Source organism: Aedes aegypti, chromosome 1 (genome assembly GCF_002204515.2).
Source record: "Aedes aegypti strain LVP_AGWG chromosome 1, AaegL5.0 Primary Assembly, whole genome shotgun sequence".
NCBI classification, from domain to species: domain Eukaryota; kingdom Metazoa; phylum Arthropoda; class Insecta; order Diptera; family Culicidae; genus Aedes; species Aedes aegypti.
Window position 1 is genome coordinate 212,879,628 of NC_035107.1, and position 15,379 is coordinate 212,895,006.

General features: G+C 43.7%; 1 protein-coding gene across 1 annotated transcript; it reads left to right on the top strand.

Annotated features, from left to right (window-relative positions):
• The first annotated feature begins 4,088 nt into the window (after window positions 1-4,088).
• Window positions 4,089-11,963, top strand: LOC5564376 (M-phase inducer phosphatase). The gene is made up of 3 exons (XM_021857477.1): window positions 4,089-4,690; window positions 8,001-9,428; window positions 9,816-11,963. The coding sequence occupies exons 1-3, from the start codon at window positions 4,647-4,649 to the stop codon at window positions 10,156-10,158; spliced, it is 1,815 nt and encodes a 604-aa protein (XP_021713169.1). The 5' UTR covers window positions 4,089-4,646; the 3' UTR covers window positions 10,159-11,963.
• Window positions 11,964-15,379: the final 3,416 nt, after the last annotated feature.

Genomic DNA, 15,379 nt, shown 5'->3' on the forward strand with positions numbered 1-15,379 from the left:
AAACTCCTAGTGAAAGTCATGAAAAAATACATATAGTAAAACTTGTCGTCATGTCACATTTTTTAGAATAAGCAAAAGGGTTTACCTAAGTGACAAAAACCTAGTTTTGAGAAAATCTACTTTGAATATAATAAATCTTCGAGCTGTTTAGGGTAGTGCTTCGTGAAGGCCAAGCAGGACAGTTCGGTTTTGCGTCGTCCGATAGATTTTGCTCACGGTTTCGCGCGTGTTTTCGTCGCCGGAGATTTTTTTTCGGAGCGTCTTGCTGGGTAGGTATTTGGGAAGGCACAAGCAAGACGGTTTGTTTTCGGGACGCCAAGAAGTTTTGCTGTCAGTGTCAGTTTTTTGGTCAATCGAGGATGGATTACCAACTGGTGAGTTCGTTTCATGCTTGTGATAACACATTTTCTTCTTGGAAGCGTAACTTTTAAGTAATATTAAAACAAACTTTGTATGGTTCGTCACTATAAGTGTCGGCATTATGCTTTTTTCTTATACAATTTCCATATACATATATATTTCTCTTTTTGACATTATTAAATATTATCTTTTGAATTGTTCGACATTGTGAATGATGACGTATTTTTAAAACTTCTACCATATCGAGACAAAATGCACAGTAATACTCATAAGTAATTTTCAAACAAACTATGTATAGTTCGTCACTACAAGTGTCGGCATTATTCCTGTTGCATATAATTTAAAATATATACAAGTAATTTTCAGTTTTCGTCATTAATAAAAACATCTTTTGAATTGTTCGACATTATAGATGTTGATGTATTTTTTAAAGCTTCTACCAAAAACATCTCGAAAAAATACAAAACTAGTTTTAAATATAAGTCGTATATTTCCCCCTTGTCCATGGATCGCATCATCGACCAGAGGTGACTCCCAGATCTTTTCGTCCCTCACTAATAAACACCCTTCCCGTGGTGATTGTGGAGATGCAGAGGTATTCTCGGTCTCTAGAAGCAACAATCATTACACCCTAACATTCCTTCCCCATCCCAACTGACTGTAAGGACTTGGCCGGCGTCGTTATTGATCAATAATATTAGATCTGCTAAAGTTGCACTTCGAGAGTAAGCGGAAACTCCCATCCCTTATTCATTTGGATCGAAGTGCAATTCTTACCAGTTCCGATCAATCACGGTGTAGCAACCATTGACATGTACAATCAGTCTATGCTATGCTAATTCTGGTCGGTCTAAAATCTTTTCGTAATCCTGATTTCCTTGATTTCCCTGGGCATAGCATATTGTCGAGCCTGTCACACGTTCTACGAAAGCAACTTTCTCAAAAAATAACGGGGCTGTCGAATGAGGACAAAATGCAACGGAGAAGAAGAAGAAAAGTTTGCGGAAGACAGAAACCTCCCTGCTGGAAGAAAAGCCTTTCATTTTTTGAAAGATTTTAGCTTCTAGATGAAAAGCTTTCCAAATCCTGGAAGAGAAACTTCCCAGCTTCTGGAAAAGAATCTGTTCAATTCTAGAATTAAAACTTTCAAACTTCTGAATGGGACGATTTTCAACTTCTGGAAGAGCAGGTTTACATTTTCTGGACGGAAATATATTTCCAATTTTTGGAGCAGAAACTTTCCAGGCTCTAGGAGAGAAGCTTTCCAACTTCTGGAAGAGATGGGAAGTTTTCCAGCTTCTGAAAGAGATACATTACAGCTTCTAGGAGAGAGGCACTCCAGCTCATAGAAGCGAAATATTCCAGCTTCTGGCAGAGAAGTATTCCAGCATCTAGAAGAGAAACATTTCAACTGCAGGAAGAGAAGCATTCCAGCTTCTGGAAGAGAAGCATTCCAGCTTATGCCAGATAAGCATTTCAGCTTCTGAAAGAGAAGCATGTCAGCTTCTGAAAGAAAAGCTTTCCAGCATCTGGAAGAGAGGCATTCCAGCATCTGGAAGAGAGGCATTCTAGCTTTTGGAAGAGATGAAAAGTTTTACAGCTTCTGAAAGAGAGGCATTCCAGCTTCTAGAAGAGAAGCATTCCAGTTTCTGAAAGGGAAGCAAATCCAGTTTCTGGATGAGACGCATTATAGGTTCTGGAAGAGAAGCATTCCAGCTTATGGAAGAAAGGTATCCAACTTCTGGTAAAGAAGCATCCCAGCTTTTGAAACGCATTTCAGCTTCTGGAAGAGAAGCATTCCAGCTTCTGGAAGAAAAGCATTCAACTTTTGGCAGAGGAGCAATCCAGCTTCTGGAAGAGAAGTACTCCAGCTTCTGGAAGGGGAGCGTTCCAGCTTTTGGAATAGAAGCATTCCAGCTACTAAAAGAGAAGCATTCCAGCTACTAAAAGAGAAGCTGTCCGAGTAATCCGGCCTCTGGAAGAAAAATATACTACTTCTTATCACAACCATTTCAGCTTCTGGCAGAAAAGCATTTCCAGCATCTGGGAGAGAGGCATTCTAGCTTCTGGAAAAGCTTCTATGTAGAAGATTTTTAAGTTTCACGAGAAAAGCTTTCCAATTTCTGGATGAGAAGCCTGGAGAAGAAGCCTGCAAGCTTTTAAAATTGAAGCCTTCCATTCCAGCATATACAAGATAAACTACAGAAAAAATAATCGTGACTTGTCATACGATTTGAAGCTCTGCTGAATCTCGGCTAATTCTGACCGATATTTACATATACAGTCGAGAAGTTGACAAACAAAATTCATGAGATCTCAGGAAATAGAAGCCTAGTTTTAGTAATTCGTGCTTCGTTACTTAGCAATCGTAAAATTTGTAAGGTGAATCTCGATAAAAAGTTGTAAAACGGAGATTCGCATAACCGAGCTCGTAAAATAAAACTAAGTGTGAAGGTTCGAAAAAGTTATATATGCGTCGATTTTTCTGGGAAAAGTGACTTAGCTGACCATCTCTCAAAAATTTATCAACTTGAAGTCTCAATTGCGATATATAATTTTTTTAAAGTTTATAATCAAACGATTAGAAATCACAATATTTCCAGCCATCAGTCCAAACTGGCCTTTTTTCTCATAAACCACATCCCGGGATTTGCTTCTTGTTTTTTTTTTTTTTTGGTTAACCTGCGCAGCAACCGATTAGGCGGGAGGCGTCCGGCAAGGCGAAGGAAAAGAAAGGGTCCGTTCGGCACTTGTTCTGTACTAGAGGTACATAGCTAGGTATAGACGATGATCGGATCGCCTCCAAGCTCTGGCTCAACCACAAGGATGAAGAAACTCAAACCCGAGAGTAGCGCACAGGAAAGAATAAAAAATCATCTTGGGGAAATCCACCTAGCAGGGATGTGGGATTTATTGGTGGGAAGAATGCAGGTTGCTGAATTTTACCGTTTTCTTTGATAATTTGATAATAAAATTGATTGGATATCCAGATATTTTTTAAGGTCGAAAGAACCTGCATCCATCAAGATTGGATTGAATATTGATCAGCAAAAGTTGCCCAACGTGTTGTCTCCTTTTCCATCGAATCGATTGCCTTTCGCGGTTCAACTCCTTGTCGTTCGAGAGAAAGGCAACAAAAAATCCTCACCAGCCGAGAGGAGTCCGTCGTCCAGCAGATCCCGGTCCGCGCGGCAGAAGAAGATTAGTCTTAATTACCAGCATCAATACTGGTTTTCGGAGCTGGTATGTGTTGGTGGCGAGAGGAGAGGAGAGCCTCCTCCAACAGGAATCTCGGCGATCCCGACAATAGTGTCCAGTCAGTGGACCGAGTCGAACTGGACCTTTGCCGGCAAGACAACACATCCACGAACCGACCGACGACTACGAAGGCTATGTTGGAGAATGGATAAGACGACGAAGACTACAGGAGGTTAATACGGAAAGGGAGGAAGGTGTACGGGTTGTGGAGGTGGTGGAAAGAAGCGATCACTCAACATAAGAACGCGATGCGAAGGAGAGAACGAACATAAGCATAACTGGTTTGCTGCGATGGGTGTGAGTGTGTGCGTGCGTATGCCGAAGTAGGCTCGACGTGAAAAGAGGGTAGATCAAGTATGCCATGCGAGAGTGCTAGTGCGGAGCACAGAGCAGTCGAGCGAGTGCGAGAACACGATAAGCAAGGACGAACGAGTGGGACAAGGAACGGGCGAGAACCTCCTGTGCGAGTGTTATGTTGAGCTCTCGATTGTGTATGTCATCGCCTGCTGCTAGAAGGGAAGAAGGTCTCCTCGGTACACGGGCCAGCAGTTGATCGGAGCCGATAGAACTGGAAGTTAGTTGAGTTCAGCGCTTCAAGGCGAGCGGAAGCAGCTCCAGAGACTTACGAAAAGCCCAAAGAACCCGAACCTTAATGTGGTAGCATAAGTGGGAGTAGGCGGTGAAGGACTTTGGAAACTTTCTCAGGCTTTCGGATGATGAGGATCACTGTATGATAACGAAGAGAGAGATTAGTGATTAACAACAACGTGAACGCGGTGCACTTGTTTTTTGACAGAGCGATAACACACGAGACAATGAGATGAGGACTTGCTCCGATTAGATTACGGGAAATTAAAGTGATCCAAGTGAACGTTGCGTGAGAATTCGATCGAAAATGGTTGCCGAGTGACGGTCGACAAGAGTTACAAGAAGCGTGTGTGTGTTGATCGAAAGTGCGAGTGCGATCGAGTTGAATCGAACCTAAAGGACTTAATTGAAAAGTGCCGGCCGAAAAGAACACTTTCAAAATGATGTTGGAAAATATCGACTTCGATCTCTCCGAGTGTACAAGGTAAGGCTCTAACCATCGAACAAAGGTGTTCCCTAATGGTCCGGATTATCCTTAATTAGAACGAATGATTGATTGAGAGCGCGAGGATCGGAATCGCGCGATAAGTCCTTTAATAAATTTTATTCAACTAGTCCTAGCACAAAATTTGAGTGAAGGGAAAAATTCGTCTCAAACGGGACTTTGTGCCCCGTAGCTGCTTATCGAGCAGCAAAAATGAGGCAAAAATACAAAGCGAGGGACGGCAGCTGAAATTTGTACCTATTCTCCGTACCCCTCAGAGCCTCGTCGTCTGACTGCAGCAGTTTGTGGATATATTTGCCCCGAGTGTGTGCAGTCATGGGAGAAGAAATAAACACTTCCTCCTTTGACTTTTCTCTCGAGGATCGTCGGTGACGAAGACGACGATGACGACGACGACGATGACGACGACGACGACTGCCGCATGTTCTCCTCGTCTGTAGTATTGCGGCTAGTCGAAGAAGTACGTGCGCCGATTCCCCCTCGTTACAAAACCAAAAAAAAAAACTAGTGGGAAACGATCCATGCGCGCATGCAGGAAGTTGATTAAAAATCACTCAAATTAGATCGTTGGGGTCCAAGGGGACAGTGAACTTTCTCGGAGTGGCCCCGTTTCGAATGGGAAAAGTTGACTTAAGTGATGGTTAGGTAGTGTGGAATCGAGTGCTCGCGGTTCGATCTTGCCCTGGGGACAGTTTTATCTAACATATGAAATGAAATTCTAGGGAGAAAAGCACATGGTTTGCTCGTGTGACTCGGTTCACCGTAGTGCTACGTCAAACTTTGGTTGAAAGTGTCTTGATTTTGATAGCAGAACATTTCGTAACGGATTTTGATTAAAATAGTCGACCATAATATGGAATTTTGTCCAAAAATCGTGTTGTATGCACTCTTTGAATTATAGTACCAAAGGTATGTTAAAATTGAAAAAAAAAAACATCCACGAATTTGTTAAAATCATACTATCGAAATGTAATTTACAGTTTTTTATCATTGCATTACCGATTAACAATTTGGTATGAAAATAAGCTGATCACTTCGATATGTCAAGTGATCATGGTCAACTATGATGATCGTGCCAATCAGTTTTTGAAGCAATTATTCTTTTTTCGATGATTCTTTTTTCAAATTTCATTTTCTCACGGATTAACCAATGTTTTATAGACTGTTCAATAATCAGTGATGAAAGTTATTCGTGTTGAAGTTGAACTAATTTCCGAAAATAATAAAACTCTAAGCGTTTTCCTAAGTAAATTTAACTTTACGAAGCATGATATAATCCAGATTTCCTGAAGTCTACTCGTGGCTTATGCCAAAAACATCTAAGTTTTGTAGAACTGTGCTAATTACCTTCAAGAAAATTATTGTAGGGCAAACATTCTCTCAAAAATCGTACTTTGATATCATAACGACGTAACTACAATATTCGATTTCTCTTCCGCTCATATGCATATTCAAATCTTACGAAATTAGACTAAATTTTGCGTAACAACTCAAAGAGAAAATCATTGAAGAGAAACTGATTATTACAGATACTCGGGATATTTATCTTTCGAAGTAAGTTGATGGCAACAACAGTGAATTTTTCCATCACTGCCAAATCAAAGCCTCATTTTTTACTTCAAACTTCAAACGCCTAAACATTACAAATGAAAATCAGCTCCAAATGATGATTGAAATTGCTTAAATTAGCAACGATTACAGCCGCCTCCGCCAAATCACTCTAATTTTCCCTCAAAACAACCAAACTTAAGTACTACTTAAGTAATGCGCAAACGATTCCCCATAATCAAGCTCACCGTTCGGCTCGCTTTTATCTAACATACAGAAACCGATCCCCAAACGTGTTAATCACCGCTCAATTACTCTCCCGTGATGATGATAGCTCTCCTCCACTTACAATTAATTTCCACCGTCCGAGTGAGATTCGCGCAGCGCCGATCTTCATTCGTTTTTTATTTTCGCCGCCGCCTTCGCTCGTGCTCGCGAAAATCACCTTGCCAAGGCCGTCTACGATCGGCAAGCCGAGGCTTTTTTCGCGAAAATCCAGAGGAAATAGACCAAACGCTCTAAATCTCTGCCTCACTCCGCCCTCCACCCCATTATCGTGCTCATCGTGGTCTATTCGTGTGCATTTTTTTTTTCAAGTCGGCACTCCGCGGGAAAAGCCGAATCAGACCGCCGAAGAGGAGAGTGCAAAAATTTCGCGAGTCCAGTCCACGATCGACTGACGGTGCCCATCGGATGCGCGAAAAACTTGCACTTTCATTCATTTTACTACTTCGTCGTCGTCGTCGCCGGTGAGATTTCAGACACCGGCTTGTTTACGTTTTTTTGCTTTTGGCTTCGTCTAACGAGACCGGCCGGCTTCGCACGATGGCGATCACCGTCTCCAATCTGTCTCCAAATTTGGACGGGCGGCGGCCCCCACGCACTTTCGCGCTAATGAGCCGCCGTGTCGTCACTCGGGAGTCGCCGTTCATTCATCAACGTTGGGATAGGTTAGGGTTACGCGCGGTCGCGTGAAATTCGCGTGCGTTTCAGCGCACTGTCATAATTTTTGGCATCGACGATTGATCGATCGAAGACGACTTGCATTTCCCTCGGTTTTCGATCGATTCTCGTAGGGCTTCTGGCTTGGGAAGGGGTCTATTTTTAGTCCTCTCTCTCTTGTTTCCTCCGTCCGTTCGTTCGTTCGCTCGTCCTCCGGACTCCCCGAAGAAGCATTCAATGCCCTCTTTGCAGCTCTGCATTCACACGTTCATTTTTGATGTTGTTGTTGTTGCATTGCGTAGCGTAGCAAGCCATGACTCCGGTCGTAGCTCTCTTAGCGCAGCCAGCGCCTACTAGAGGCGAACAAAACTCTTGGCGAGAAGCGATGCCAGATGTGTGCGTAGATGGAGGGAAACGAAACTCTTCGCATCGCCCCGCCGCCTTCTCCTGCTGTCCAGGCGCTCCAGAAGGTCTCCCGTATTGTGTGCTATGTTTGCAGGAGATCCCTTCGTCTGTCTGTCTGCTTGACGGCTGAAGAACCCTGCGCTTGCACGGGGAATATGTTTATGATGATAATTACGCTACACGCTATTTCCACACTGCGAGGACTAAAAGGGGGTTCACATTCATAGGGGCACCTAGATATAGATGCGCGCAAAAAATATGATAATCAGGCTCGACGAGACCTCTTTTCCGGTTATCCTTGATCGTCGCCGCGAAAAACTTGCTCTCGCACACACAAACTTTACAAACGAAACTAATGGCTAATGTCTTCTTTGTCTCTCCTTCTTCCTTACAGTCGCATTTCGACCACCTTCTCGCTGAACTCAGCCGGCAGGTCACCGGCTAGCCGCCTGACGGAACAGCGACAGCGCAGCGTTCAGCGCCGGCTGCACATTGCACCGCTCCGTATGGACAACAAGTTCCTAGGATCGCCGGGCAAGGAGAATCTGCCGACCGAGGAGGAGCTCTCGTTCTACCATGGCAACAGCCCCCAAGCCAGCCCTCGGCCATGCAGCCCATGCGACTGCCCCGAGGACACCACCGAGCTGCTCCCCTCCGAGGTCACCCCGAACAAACAGACCATCATCAGTGCGACCTTGCTCGAGGGCACCGGACCGGGAAGCGCCAACCGGCTGCGACGACCCCTGGAAGACTATGACCCCAACTCGATGGACTCCGGCTATGGCGCGAGCGTATCCAGCGAAGGCCACAAGAGTCAATCGCTGTTTCGTTTCATCCAGCCGTCCGCTCCCCGTCAGAATTCGACCGCCGTTTCGCCAGCTGCCAACCCGATGCGGATCTTCCACAGCCTCTCATCCGGCTCGATGGAATCCATGGACGACATCGACATGGAGCTGTTCGAGATGGACACCCTGGACGATAATGCTCAACTGCCCAGCAATCTCAACTCGCTGATCTGCGGGGACATCAAAGCGACCAAGACCACCCCGGAAGCCAAGCGGCCATTCTTCCGACGTTGTCTGAGCCTCTCAGAAAACCCAATCGCTCGACGCGCCAAGTCCAATCTCATCTTCGGATCGCCTGTCGCAAGCAGCTACCAGTCGCCTGCCAAGACCCCGGAGCGCCTGCGAGCTACTCCGGACAAAGAAAACCTCAGCATAACTCCATTCGCCTCCCGACCAGACCCAACACGCTGCTTCAAACGTCCGGAACCACCGGGAATCAGCCCCATTCAAAGCAAGCGCCACAAAACCGAAGTTCTTACCCCAGTCAGCTCGTTGCGCACCGTAGAACCCTCTCCACGTGACAGCCCCTCCCTCTTGACCGTACCGTCGAAGCGACCGATCCTGCAAAAGTCCATCTCCATGAACGATGCCCACATCATGAGTGCCCTCTCGCGGTCCTCCACGGAGCCAGACCTCATCGGGGACTTCAGCAAGTCGTACGTGCTGCCCCTGATCGAGGGCCGCCACCGGGACCTGAAATCCATCACGCCGACCATCATGGCCGAACTGCTGCGCGGTACCTTCGACCATCAGATTGCCTCGTTCAAGATCATCGACTGCCGGTACCCGTACGAATTCGAGGGCGGCCACATCCGAGGCGCCAAGAACCTCTACACCCAGGAGCAGATCCTGGAAGAACTGATCAAAAGCAAGACTGAACCGCCCACGGTGGCGGAATCCTCCGTCGCCGAAGCACCCCTGAAGCGCCACATCATCGTGTTCCACTGCGAGTTCTCCTCCGAGCGGGGGCCTAAGCTGTAAGTATTCGATCGCTTATTGTGTAATTTTACGAGGTAACGGTAGCGATGCAAAACACGCTCGTAAATTGCTACTCACGTCGTCAATTGTTTCTTGCGAGAAATAGCAAAATCTTTAGTTTTTTAATTCATTTCATCTTAAAAAACTGTTCGGTTTTCCACTTAAGCAGAAAAAATGAATCGAAATGCAAAGGATTTCGTGATCCCTAAAAAAAGGTAACATCGATGAAAAGTAGCATTTTACCAGCATGAAGACAGAACAGTGGCGCCATCTATTTGTCAACTCATTCAAACTAATCGTCGCGTTACCGAATCGTGCCCAATTCAAATCCCATCACTTCAACCCGTACACCCGAACTAATCCGGGACCCTTTTCTTCTTCTGCAGATCTCGCTTCTTGCGCAATCACGATCGGATCCTGAACTCGGACAGCTACCCGGCGTTGCACTATCCGGAGATCTATTTGCTGCACGGCGGCTACAAAGACTTCTTCGCCCTGCACCCGGACCTGTGCGACCCGGTAGCCTACCGGCCGATGCTGGATCCGCTGTTTGGGGACGCGTATCGGCACTTCCGGTCCAAGAGCCGCAGCTGGAACGGTGGCGATGTGGTCAGAGGGTCGGCCATGGCCGGTCCCGGCCCCAGTGGGTCCGGCGGACTGGGAGGCGGTGGTGGCGGCGGCGGCGGTGGTACTCGACTTGTCAAGTCCCGCTCGAGGTTGGTACTGTGAGAGGCGTTAGACTGATTCAGGAGGCCCCCACTTCCGCTTTAGATGCCGACTTTTCTTGTTAGTTTATTTTTTGTAGGGAAGTTCAAAGAAGTGAACAGTTTTTTTTGTTTGTTTATTGATTTTATTTTTTACTTATTTTATACGAGAAAATGCTCCTTCGAGCAAAATTAGACATTTTCCGTTTAGTTTTTTGAAAACTTTTTCTTTGATTTCTTTTATAAGATCATTTTTAGTTTGTTCAGCAACTTCTTTTCGGCAATACAGAACGTTCCGGGAGGCACCAGTAATAGTAGTAGTGGTAAGGAGAGAAAGAGACGTAAATTAGCAGCGAACAAATTAACGAAAGTTGTATTTTCGCCCTATATTTTACGCATTCAATAGTTTAGGAAGTTTTTTTTTGTTTGTTATCCACATATTTTATCTGTGATTTAGCCTTTTTCTTGGATTTGAATTTAACGAGGATTTTAACGATACTTTTATTTTCTATTGATAACGAAAAAGCGAGAGAGAAAAAGAGACGGGGCATACACTGAAACAAAAATGCAAACTTTTAGAGAGAACGAACCTTAGTAGGCCAAATTAGTCAAGACTTATGCAAAATTCAACCGAACCGAACAATGCAAAAATACGTTTGGCAGTTAGACTGAAAGGAGCAGTTACGTGACAACTTTCCTTGTAAAACAATCTTATTGAACAATCACCTTTGTAGAAAATTTGTATAAATATAAAAAATCGGTAAAAATAACCCCGTTTCTTGCAAACTCAACTGTACATTTAAACACGAGACACGAGCATCGAGACAACGCAAGCCCAATGAACTATCGCATAGCCTCTAAGACACACCTTTAAAATCTATTGTTTTTCCCCCTCTGGAGAGAATCTTTTTATATGTACCCTACACATATTCTTCTCTTCGACTATACCGACTTTTAACCCAAGGTGAAAAAGTGCAAATTAAAGCTAGGTAATATTGTGTGAAAATGTGTTCGTGTGTATGCGTGTGAGATCGTCGCTATGGAAACACACGATCCGCAGGGCCTGCTATGATTCCGACAAACATTTTCAAACTGTACAATGCACTCCTATTGGATCAAACTATTAGCGTCTAAAAGACTATTGCAGCCCCAAATCCATTGTCCTAGACAAAACAACCCCCTCTTTTCGAGTCGGAACTGGCTGAGCTCCTGTTGGTCGCGTTTCGCAAAGCGATTTCGTATATTCTCTCTTTTTGTGTGTTCAGTTTGTTTTAAAACTAGCGAAAGTTGACGGATGAGAGTGAGAGAGAGAACGGGTGTGAGTGAGCAAAGAATGAAAATTCAAAACAATCGATTTCGACTGAATTTTAAGATGTGTATAAAGCGAACACATAGATTAATATATATTTAAAAAAAAGTAACCGTAACGAATGCGACGTTTTTTTACAAATTATAAACAACGAAATAAGTGCAAAAATAGCTTGATACCCTTATTAGTGTGTAAGAAAAAGCGAGAGATAAAGACGTAAAAAAGGAAGAAAAAAAAACAAAAAATTACTAGCAGCCGAATTGCTGCGTATAAATTAATATTATTTTCGGATATAGTCTCGTTTAGAGTGTAGTAAATGGACCAGATTTTAATTTATATTGTCACTGTATAAAAAAACGAGGAACGGGGTGTAGAATCATCCTGTGTCCGATGCTAAGACTGTACATATAACGCATTTCTTTTCTATGAAAAAGATTTCAGCACAAGTGCACAACGCAAGGCCGTTGTCGGGCGGTCGAGTCTCTGGACTGAAAATAAAGAAAACACGTTTTTAAAAATTACCACTTTATCTTTCAAATATTCAGAAAAACAAACAATCCGAAAAAAATGCCCTGATGGAAAAAATGATATCAAAATGGCTCCGTAAAGCTCTAATCGTTTGAGCTTTCTAGAAAAGCTGAAAACAAAGATGAGTTTTAGATGATTCATGGAGAATTATTCTCGAAGTTCTGAGAGAAGATTTCACAAGGTTGTTGGTGAGATCTTAGCAGTAGCGTAGCTAGGGGGTGCGGTGCGTGCGGACCGCACCGGGCCCCGAGTTTGAAGGGACCCCCAAATTGTGGCAAGAATTTCATTTAACGTTATGGTATTGATTCCCAGAAAACTAACACTAAAACAAGCAAATACAAATTCAGTTTGAAAGTGACCTTGATCGACAATGTCTATCCATGTCTGTCCATGATCAATATTATTAGTGATTAGACTAGCCTAAATACCTATTCAAATTAATTCTCGATAACTCGGTTTAATTTAGTAAATTTTAACGGATCTACCTAAAAGTGCGGGGCCCATAATTGGATATGGAACTGATTTGGAGGTATGTTACAGACCATATTCTTAAACTACCTAGCTGATTTTTGTTTCAATTATTGTTGGAAAAATAAATTAGTTGCCATCTTCGGGACATGGTTTGCACACAGTAAGGACTGGCAGTGGATCTCGTTTTAGAAGTTTAGTCTCTATTTTAATGCAAGTCTCTATATTTAACGAAAGGTTTTGAAAGTCCCTTTTCAGGCAAAATGGTCTTTAAAGTAAATGAGGTGGTAAATGACTGAACAATGCGTACCATTGGTACTTCGCGTACCTGCAGGTATAAAATAAACCCCATTTGTGGTCCTTAGCCTCTTGTCTAGTAACTCCTATCCCTACCTCCCCGTGGTGCCGCCTGGGATACGAGTAACCGTAGGGAATATCGGGTAACCAACCCTGGTGGAACCTTGGTCGTATGCTGACAGGGAAGGGGGGCTCCTCTCTTCTGAGGGTGTAGCTTATCAGAGCGTCTGTTCTCCATGTTAGGGGCGGCTCAAAACAGCGTCTGTTCTCCATGTTAGGAGCGGCTGATCATCGTCCTAGTGCCAGCGTGGGACTCCGGCGAGACAGGGGGTTGGTGCAGGCCTTACAAGCCAGCCGTAAAAATCATCAGTACAGGAAGCATACAATGTAAATTCGGACCGGAACAATCGGCATAGACCCAGGCATCGAAAACGGACTAACGATTGGAAACTAGGATCATGGAACTGTAAGTCTCTCAATTTCTTGGGAAGTACTTGCATTCTTTCCGAATTATTGATGGTCCGCAAGTTCGACATCGTAGCGCTGCAGGAGGTTTGCTGGAAAGGGACGACGGTACATACGTATAGGGATGGTTATACCATCTACCGGAGCTGCGGCAATAGACATGAGCTGGGCACAGCTTTTATCGTGATGGGCGAAATGCAGAGGCGCGTGATTGGGTGGTGGTCGATCAATGAGAGAATGTGCAAGTTGAGGATCAAAGGCCGTTTCTTCAATATCAGCATAATCAACGTGCACAGCCCTCACCTAGCAAGTGACGATGACGATAAGGACGCTTTCTACGCGCAGCTGGAACGTGAATACGACGGCTGCCCAAGCCATGATGTCAAAATCGTTATCGGAGATCTCAACGCTCAGGTTGGCCAGGAGGAGGAATTTAGACCGATTATAGGGAAGTTCAGCGCTCACCAGCTTACGAACGAAAACGGCCTTAGACTGATCGATTTCGCCGCCTCCAAAAACATGGCCATACGTAGTACCTACTTCCAGCACAGCCTCCCGTATCGGTACACCTGGAGATCACCCCAACAGACTGAATCACAAATAGACCACGTTTTGATTGATGGAAGGCACTTCTCGGACATTATCGACGTCAGAACCTATCGCGGCGCAAACATCGATTCGGACCACTACCTTGTGACGGTTAAAGTGCGCCAACGACTCTCCGTTGTGAACAACATTCGGTACCGACGCCCGCTCCGGTACAATCTAGAGCGACTCAAGCAACCCGAAGTCGCAACTGAATACGCGCAAAGCCTTGAGGCAGCGTTGCCGGAAGAGGGAGAGCTCACCGAAGCCCCTCTTGAGGACTGCTGGAGTAGTCTCAAAGCAGCCATAAACAACGCAGCGGAAGGTGCCATTGGGTTCGTGGAAGCAAATCGACGGAACGGTTGTTTCAAGGGATGGTTAGAGGATATTTTTCGTAATTTGCTCCAGAAAATCCGACGCCATTCTCGACTCTTCTGATTTCACCAGTTGTAACTATAAAAGATCTTTCGAAGTTTACTACAGGAGTTATCTCAAGAAAGAAAAAAAGATCATTCTACAGTCCTTAATGAAATTTATTTGGGAATTTTTCCAGGAAGATCTACGAGAATTCCTATGCCATTTCATCCAGTTATCCTTTCAGGTATTTTATGGATTACTTCAAACATTCATTCACATCCAGGAGCTGATCCTAAAATTACTCCTGGGATTATCCGAGGATATATAATTTATACCATTCCATAATTTCCGTTCAAATTTACCTAGTCCGACCTGTACTACAGTAAATATTCAAGTAATTACAATCATCTTAGCAATTCACTAACGAAATCCTTCGAGATGTTATCAATAGTTCTTTCATAGAGTTCATCAAGAGTTACTTTCAAACTAAATCAAGTTTCATCAGATGTTACTTTGAGACTGCATTCTGAAACATCTCCCGTATTTATGAAAAATTTCACCAATAATTTCTGAAAAAAAACATATCCTTGATCTCTTTCTGGAGATATTTCTGAGAAAATTACCGAGGAAATTCTTTGAAGACATCTGTGAGAAATTTATTAATAATTTCTAGAATAATTCCTGAAAAAAATCTTAACAACAATCACTGGAGTATTTCTTAAAGGAATCCTCTGGTTGAAATCTGAACGATAAATTTGAAGGAAGTTCTAGAAAATCCCTGAAGGAAATAATAGTTGAAATCTCAAAGATGTTGTAAAAGAAAATCTTGATGGAAGTTATATGAAAATGATGGTAAAATCATTGGATACATTCCTTGAGGACTTAATATTTTCTTGAAAAAAAATCTGAAAGGATCATTGAAAGAATTCATGATGGAAACTCGGAGGAAACTTCTATGGTTATCCTTAGCAAAAATCCTACGTACGTGAAACTCTGATCATCTGAGAAGAATAAGGATCTATAGTACCATCTTGATCTGTGATCAATATCTTTGACTCATTTGATGCTAGATGAAATCTTTCTAACATAGTAATCCGTGTGGTTATGGGAAAAAGTTTGGATGACGACACTGGTTGTCAATGAATTTAAAGTGCAAACATGGACGTAGGAATATTCTTATAAGGTACCGTGGGGCAAGTGGGTAATGGAATTCGCATAGTTGAGATTCTTCAAATTC